The following is an 8,834-nucleotide window of genomic DNA, read 5'->3' on the forward strand; positions in this document are numbered from 1 at the left end:
TACAGTGAAGCAGCCCAAACCTCTGCAGTACCCGATCCCCCTGTGGCTGACCACAGCTTATGTGTCACTCACATGCTACTTCCTGTACTGAGATGGACACGTTTCGTCACCAGCCCAGGGCAGGGGTTGACAAAGGTAAATTGCAAACAGTAGCAAACTGTACAAACTGTTACAGTATACCGTTCAAAGGTTAACTTTTAATTTTCGATTATGAGTCGGAAATGAGGACGTTAACTGGGCTGAGAGTCATCGTGTAGGGAGATAGTGATGGCATTTCAGACATTCCAATTGATTTGCCTTCAAAGGACAGGGAAATACTCCCTCTGGTGGTTGTGGAACGAAGAAAAGAAATGGGTTTTCAAGTGAGGGTCGAGCATATCGATTAAAAATGAGATGCAATGCACTCACTCATATTTTATGGCACTATCAGAAGCACTATTGTTGCAGTATTATATGAATAAGTTATACAGACTGTTGCAGTGTTATTAGAATAATACACACATACACACACACACACACACACACAAATACAGAAAAAACAGGTTGACATCCTTTCACAGACTGGCACCATTTAGATTTTATTTGTAGGTTCTCTCACCTCCCTTCTACTCAGGATAAAACCTAATAAATAAATATGATATGCTACTAGACCACAACATGGATGTAGAGTAACATTTTACATTATGAAACACCTTTGCTATTGTTCCTTATTCACAAATGGCAACAGGGAACCAAGATGAAGTTATTCTGCATGCACACAATCAACTCTCCTAAGATCGCAGTCCTATTTTTGAGGTCTGATGCAACATTGTCATCAAAAGATAACGGATATGTTACTGTAAGTTTTGGCGTAGGCTCAGTCAATGGCATAAACCCTGCCCCCTGCCCCCCCCTCTCCCTCAATATCAGTCCCAATTCATGCTACAGAGGTAAACAGCTAAAGCCATCATATTAATTACCATAATTATAACATGAATAAGAATGTCTTTTAATCAGATATATTACACTATAAAATTTGCCACATGACCAGTCTGGCTTGGCTTACTTACAATTTACATTTACCGGCTTTTGCAATGTTACTTCATAAATTAGATTAAAATGAAATAAAAATACAACGTCCTGGGCCGTCAATGAGAGAAACATTTACGGCGTATAAACATAGTGATTCCGCTGATAAGTACTGGTGAGAGTCAGCCTCCTTTTTACCCCCCCCCCCCTTTAATCCTCCACCAATCCCAGCACACCCAGCTTGGCTCTCACTCCTGCAGTGGAATGTTAAAAGAGTCCACCTCTATGCCACCCGTGCTCTTGGCACTCTTCTGCCTTCCTCATTATGGCACTTTACTTGCACCTGTTCACCCATCCAGGGGCTTGCCCAGGTACACCATTGTCACTTCTGTGTTGCCGTAGACAGCTGAGACAGCCGGGAAGAGGCAGGCTTTGGGAAGGCCCCGGAACGCCACTCCAAGGAATTCGAAGCCCCGCTCGAAAGCCAAAGTTTTATCGTCCATGTCAAGGATCACACGGATTCTCTCTCCAATCTGCCAAAAAAACAGTAAATACAATATTACAATATTTACTGTAATTTCAAAGCTACTTTACACATGAACACAGACAGCTCTACTCGGAGACACACAGACACACCTGGGCATCCTCGATCTAAACACCAGTTAGAAGCTAGCGGATTTGTGATTTGACAATTCATTCATGCTTGCTATCTGAACTTGAAAAGACCTCTGTACCTGGTACTTGGGCGCATTGTTGCATTGTGGGAAGTTGCCATTAACCTCCCCATTGTGAAGTAGGTTGTTATCCACCAGGTTCCAGCCCCAGCTCTGGTCATCGCTTCCTAGAAGTGCCACATAACCTTGGCACTGCATGGGTGCCCTCTTGGTTGCTATGCCAATCACAGCCACAGTCCCAAGGGGTCCCTCCCACCAGATCTCCCAGGCGTGACGACCCTCAGTAAAGCCAATCTTGCCACGGGCACCATCAGTGCTCTGGGCAATAGGGTTGCGGTGCAAAGTAAAGCCGTTCTTCTTGACGTAAACATTACGGGAGCAGTCATGAGAGCTCAGGGCATGCTGAAAGGACTTTAGCTACGAACAGAGGAGAAAGAAGATCAATTTAACTAAGTTACTATATTTTGTGAGTATAGCTGTTAAAGTAAATTACCAAGCAACTCCGAACTCAACGCTGTCATAGCTCATGTGACAGTCGTAACGTATTATGATAGTTCACGATAGCTCAAATACTATCATAGACAAAACAAAACAGACTAGCAACAAGACATCACAGCTGGGGCATGAATTCTTCGTTTTTCCATGCTGCCTGGGGTTCAAGGGCATTTTGACTACACATAGCCAAGAGTCAACATTTTGGTTTGCACTCGTATACTGTACCTCTTAGTCAGCAGGTGAGAAAGCGCGTGTAAGTACGTCACATTATAGTAGTGGGACAGTAGCCACCAGGGCTAATATTTACAGATGACGTCATCATCGATCGTCAGATGAGTTGGTAATGGTACCCGTAAATGAACAGTAGTAAAGGCGGGAGTAAATTGCAAGTCATAGATAGCAGGAGAACATATTTATTGATGCAATGAATGAACAGTAGTCCAAATACAAAAACAAACACGGTCATAGTAACCAATAATCGTTTAGCAGACTCAGATGACAACAAATCGCAAACGTTAGCTTCATCGATCGTGATGCAAAAGAGTGAATGAAACAGAATTCGAAACAGCTGTTTTTATTACCTTTGCCTTGTACGTTGACAGGTTACAAAGTATGTCAGAGCGCAGAGCTTCCTCGCTGAGGACACGGCTACACAGGCTCCGCCACACCTCGCTATTCTCATCAGCTAGACAGTTGTTCCAGTGCCAGCACACTAGAGAGCACCTCATTAGGTCTGGTAAATCCAAATAAGAAAAGATGTGCTCTAGAACTCGACTTGGTAGCCTGCCTGCGATTCCTCCGCCTGTGCCTGCTGGGCCAGAGGAGGAACCGGCTGAGCTACAACTCGCAGCGGCTGCGCCAATGCAAGAAGACGCCCCTCCACCGGCGGCCCCAGACATTTTGAGGACCGTCGAAATTAGTTGCTGAGTGCTGGCACAGCTCCCGATAAACCCAATAGCATAAGCATGGATCGGTCAAAGAAATGCGGGACAGATCAGGGTAAAGCAACGTTTAACTAATCATTATCGTTCACCCCAGCAGGCATAACAACAGCGTTGGAATTGAGGGTGGAGAGACAAGGGAGATATGACTCGGAGTGACTGTTGTGCAGGTCCCGGATATAACCGCTCAAAAAATGGGAAAAGCGGATATTCCCGACTCTTACTACAAAATCTTACTCAGAAGCAGGGATAAAAACTAATTAAAATTATTTAACACTTTATAGCTGGTGTATTGCTATTGCTAATTAAAATGTTAATTATATTTAATTTACAGGTCTTACAGGACCTGAAAGACTGCCCTGTTTGCGTAAACATGGAATTTAGCTTATGCTAAATAATATTTAAATATTTTGAATTACACTTCAGAGCACCACCGAAAGCTGTGATAGTAAAACAACAATAATCTTAAGCCATACGACAAAACTGCCACTTGGCTGTCTATTTTTTTCTAAGTTTTTACAGTGCAATACGCACATGCCTGAACACATACAGTTGGTATGGGGTACATTACATGATTCTAACAATAATGCAATAAAATATAAATGATTACTTGCTCATTCTGTCAGATCTGTTAGATTTGGCGCTATAATTAGTCACACCAGGTAAACAAAATTCTAGTCTAATTCAGGGTCTAGAGTTAGGTTATGTATTGTACTTTTGTGTTTAAGAGAAGAAAGGCACCAATTTTCCTTCTTCCAGTTGAATGTACATTTCCTGAACATCGTTATCCTAAAAATTAAGTTCACAAAAATATGTTCAGTGTAAAAACTACAAGATTTACGCTTTTAAGATTAATATGTACACGGCCATATCGCGCTTTTGAACCTTTACACGTGACATGGGTGTAATAACACAGAGGCATCAGTGAACGTACTCGGAAGTGACGCCCGTTGCTAAAGGATTGCTGCGCAGCGTTCCCAGACAAGGTAGGAGAACAGGACAGTGAGTGAAGACGAAAATACCGTTTTAATTTGGGATAAAGATCATTGCAGAGAAGAATCGGTGTCAACACAAGAACACCGACGATCGTGAGTAACACGCACAGCAGTAGCACACATAGATGATAACACCTAAATTGATTTACCTGTTGATGAGATTTACCAAGACTGGAGGTAGATATTGGAGTGAATGGGATAAGCGGGGATGCAAGATGCTGAAGCCGAGGAATGTAATGCCATCCGCGGCCTGTGGTACACGATGGCTTTCATTGTGCATACTAACACTTGTCACGGTCCTTAGGCGAAACCTTGATGAAGAATACTTCAGTGGCTGTGGTGATAGCTAGAGTGCAGTTAAACTAGCTTAATCGGGATGCTTGTGAAATATTAATCGAGGGCGAACAGCGTCAGTTTACAATCGGGAACGCAAACTGAAAGCCATGCTTATGGTCAAAGGGAAGAAGAGATGCGCATGGTAGCAACAGAAGCTTCAGCAGTAAAAACTTAAATTTAGCATGCGCCTCATTTTGATCTATAAAACTGATGGCTAATTTTAGATTTTTGCTGGCCAAAAATGGCGGCATGCTATTTACTAAGTTCGTTCTAGAAGTGCTGCTTTCGGTGTTGTCTGTGTTTGAACGCCACTTGCCGATTTTGGTCAACGTTGTGGTACTGCACGTGCATAACTTCCATCAGTCGTGCTACATAACTCAGACATAGCGCATACTCGAGCATTTCCTTGACATTCATGAGTTTAGTGACATTATAGTCACATTGAAGTGACATGAAATTTGCTTCACAATCAGAAACATACGTTTTCATGAGTGTATTGAACACCGATGAGTTGGCTATTGTAAAGTGCAGCTCGCATTTCACGCGCTTTTAACACAATAGTTATACTTAAGTAGGTTTTTATAGCATGCGTTTCATGCTTGCAAAAGTCTAGCAGAAATCTAACAACAAAGTATCAACAATACGACCGCGCTGATATCTTTCCAAATTTACCAACGTCGACTGAGTTTAACCCGAACTGACATGATTGTAGAGTATTTTGTATTTTGGAGTGCTAGGAGCCCTGTGGGATAGCTAGGTAGTGATTGAACTGGTAAAGACGTAAAATTTTAATTATTCATAAGACAGTGAAGACACATGAAAGGTAGCATTGATACTGACACACACACACATACATACACACATACATACACACACACACACACACACACACACATACATATATTATTTGTGTACTGCACTGCCCTTAACTAGTAAATACTGGTGCCTCATTTCTTTACCTATTTGTTCTTTGTAAAGCAATCAAGAGGTGGGAACCATGAACCCTGTTTACAGCCCTGCACCAACAGGGGTTCCATATGCCAACCCTAAAGGAATAGGATACCCAGGTAAACAGGAGAGCTCTCTTATGCTCACACACAACAGACTGAATTGACACTGTTTCCTCATGCCATCGTCACTTAATTAAAGACCATGTTGAAATGCATCGCTCTCATTGCACTCTGCATAAACACTTTGTTTGGTCAGTGAAGCTCATGATCTCCTCTGTGACTTGTCTGTTTACAGCTGGGTTTCCTGTAGGCTACGCGGCGGCTGCCCCTGCCTATTCCCCAAACATGTACCCCGGAGCAAACCCAGCCTTTCCCACAGGTGAGGGTAACCCGCTACGAACACCCACCCCTTCTCCTGCCCCCTCCATGCAGCACCCCCTCCCCAACATCTGATGCTCAGTGTTTGTGTCGTGTAGATCCACATGGAAGACCTGCCTGGTCTTGTACCCATTTGCACCATAGTTACACCATACTGGTTAATAAAGAATGTTGTTTTGTATAAAGAACTGGGAAACAGGTGATGTGTTATGCCTAGAAATAGTTAAAAAACCCAACAAAAAAACAGCTTTTTAGCATTATCTTTAATTGTAGTTAGTGTTATCCATATAGTGCTTGCTATTAGCAGTTCTCTCCTTTGTTTTGTATAACTGGGAGGACAATGGAGGACCTCGTCATGTAGTCCCTCAAGAGAAGTATAATGCTGCCAAGCCCTGAAGTCCTCATTCTCACATGTTTAACAATGACCTCTACAATACTCCCGTGTTTTAGTTCACAGTCTTTTTCTCTTTCAGGTTATGCCCCAGGGACGCCATTCAAAATGTCATGTTCTCCGACCACTGGTGCTGTCCCTCCCTATTCCTCCTCACCCAATCCTTACCCAGCGGCCGTCTACCCAGTGAGGAGCTCTTACCCACAACAGAACCCCTACGCACAGGTCAGTTCAAATACCCTGCTCAAACTGAGGGATGGATTTTCATTTATATTAAAATCTCGCACCCAAAGGACTTGGTCATTACAATATGGGAGTTAAGCTGAAGATGTATAAATGAGTGATTTGTAACACAGTTCTGAAGTTGTTATATTTGTAGGGCTGCCTAGCTGTAGTAGCAAGATTTTAGATGTGTTAGCTGCCTACATGTAAAATATGAGAGGAAAAAACAAAACAAAACAAAACTTTTTTTTTTTCTCTCCACAGCAGCAAGGCACTTACTACACACAGCCCCTGTTCGCTGCACCACCGCATGTCATTCATCACACTACAGTGGTCCAGCCCAATGGAATGCCAGCAGCAATGTATGCCCCTCCCATCCCACCTCCCCCCCGCCCAAACGGTGTTGCCATGGGAATGGTAGCAGGAACCACCATGGCTATGTCAGCGGGTAAGTCTTAGTTTTGGGTCCTGGAGTGGGTTTTAAGGGAAAAACATCGATTTCATTTTAAATGGGGAAGCAAATAAAGTTTTGAAGTTAAAATTCAAAAAGATGTCTCTGGACAATGTGTTCATCACTACTAGAGGCCAAAGGTTAATTCATCAAGGAAAGATTTCTCATTTCAGCAGGTGATCCAAAAGTGAAGATTGTCCAGTAAGAATGTGCTTTTTCTGGTCTCACATTGGATAGTTTTCATTTTTGGCTAACTGAGAAATCTTGCTTTCTGGAATACCTCCCGGTAGTCTAGTTAGTCTAATATATTGGTTTACATTCAATCTACTCTTTCTGTCCCTACCTCTCTCCAGGGACCTTGTTAACAACTCACTCCCCAACTCCAGTAGCCCCCCATCCAGTCACGATGCCCACATATCGACCCCCTGGCACACCCACCTACAGCTATGTGCCTCCTCAGTGGTGAACAGATGGCACTGTGAGTAAAGACATATGCTTGTCAGTTCCCTTGGCTCAGAAAAAATAACTCACAAAGAAGAGACAGATTGCAACTTTTTAGTGGCTAGAAAATGCATACGTTCATTTAAGAAAACTAAATCAGTGTTATTTTCCTCAGTCTGTGTTGATGCTTTCTGTGGTTTCCCCAGGTAAGACGATGGTAGATATGCATTTAAACAGTCCAGTATTTTACAGTTGGAGCTGACGCCACCAGTTTCTCCACCCAGTTGTTCTTCCTTCCAAACCTAATGTGAATCTGAATCCAAACGGCAGAAAAAAAAGGCTCCATTTGGAAAGTGGACAATGGCCCTTCCACTCTGACTACATTACCCAGCAGCACTCTAATCTCTTTGCGGCATATCTCACATCAGACGACTAGTACTCCATGCAAACTTGTGTTTTGTGGACTGTCTTGCAGTTTTTTATAGCTAAATCTTTAAGTGGTGAAAACAGAAAAAGGGAGTTTGAATTTGTTTTTATTTTGAATTCATATCTAATTGAATGCATGTAAATATTGTTAACCATAATGCTAGCTCAATCTACCTGCCATGACTGATGCAACATAGTCAAAAGCAAAATCCAAAGGCAAGGGGAAAAAAAAAAAGTAATTTTGTATGACTAATGCAAAATTCAAACCGCTCTTTCAGACATTTGAAGCTGACCATTTGAAAAAAAAAAGTGTTGTAGTGAAAATCCTACATTTCTTTTGATTTTAAGTTGGATTTTATTTAGACGAGTGTTACCAGCCTGATTTTATTTCTTAGGGTATTTCTGCATTTCCTTTAATCGTCTGTCAAATTGACACATGCAGTAGGCAGGTTTAAACTATGCTGTGAGTCCTTGAAATTTCACTCCCAGACATTTTTTTTTTCTTACTACTTTGAGTGCATTAGTAAGCAACCATACACGTACAAATATTATGTCTTTAATATAAGAGGAGGTGGGGGGGGCGGGGCTTTTGAGTCTGTGCCTGTTTCAGATACATTTCTTTCACCACTGTATACCATTTTTCTTCTACTCCTGCCACTTGGAAGTGAAATGTGTGTGTGTGTGAGTGTGTGTGTATGGCTCACATTTGCTTGTGTGGGGTACATTTGTTTGGTTGGTTAAACCACTGAACAACAAAAAAGTGTCTGAAACAGAGCTGAGAGCATGCCTACTTCTTTCTATGTGTCTTTGAGTGGGTTTTGCTATCTCTTTAAAAATCTGACTGAAAGAGTGACATTAGAATCATTGCTAACCTGAGACATTTTAAAGGTTAAAATGTGATATACTGAGTTGAATCTTTTTTTTTTTTTTTTTTTTTTGTGAAACTCTATTAAATTAATTTGATAGCACTACTGGAAGACACAGTAATTCTTAATTTGAGTCATTCGGTTATTAAGGACCCAAATTTTTACATTGCTTGTTACCTCAAGTTTGCACCATAACTGACTGACTTTCATTGTCTTTTTACTTATTCATATATGTTGCCTATGTCACCTCAGTTAAAGAA

The 8,834-nt window shown here is 41.8% G+C and overlaps 2 protein-coding genes across 2 annotated transcripts; one reads left to right on the forward strand and one right to left on the reverse strand.

Moving 5' to 3' along the window:
• Window positions 1-992: 992 nt before the first annotated feature.
• fbxo45 (F-box protein 45) lies at window positions 993-3,235 on the reverse strand. The gene is made up of 3 exons (XM_030768993.1): window positions 2,759-3,235; window positions 1,743-2,099; window positions 993-1,541 (listed from the first exon to the last, which is right to left on the reverse strand). Exons 1-3 carry the CDS (start codon window positions 3,074-3,076, stop codon window positions 1,356-1,358), a joined length of 861 nt encoding a protein of 286 aa, XP_030624853.1. The 5' UTR covers window positions 3,077-3,235; the 3' UTR covers window positions 993-1,355.
• A 913-nt stretch (window positions 3,236-4,148) lies between these two features.
• fam168b (family with sequence similarity 168 member B) lies at window positions 4,149-7,784 on the forward strand. Its single transcript, XM_030769342.1, has 7 exons — window positions 4,149-4,206; window positions 5,428-5,516; window positions 5,695-5,778; window positions 6,251-6,393; window positions 6,658-6,838; window positions 7,195-7,319; window positions 7,489-7,784. The coding sequence occupies exons 2-6, from the start codon at window positions 5,447-5,449 to the stop codon at window positions 7,305-7,307; spliced, it is 591 nt and encodes a 196-aa protein (XP_030625202.1). The 5' UTR covers window positions 4,149-4,206; window positions 5,428-5,446; the 3' UTR covers window positions 7,308-7,319; window positions 7,489-7,784.
• The last annotated feature ends 1,050 nt before the right edge of the window (window positions 7,785-8,834 follow it).

This window comes from Chanos chanos, chromosome 3, assembly GCF_902362185.1.
Source record: "Chanos chanos chromosome 3, fChaCha1.1, whole genome shotgun sequence".
NCBI classification, from domain to species: domain Eukaryota; kingdom Metazoa; phylum Chordata; class Actinopteri; order Gonorynchiformes; family Chanidae; genus Chanos; species Chanos chanos.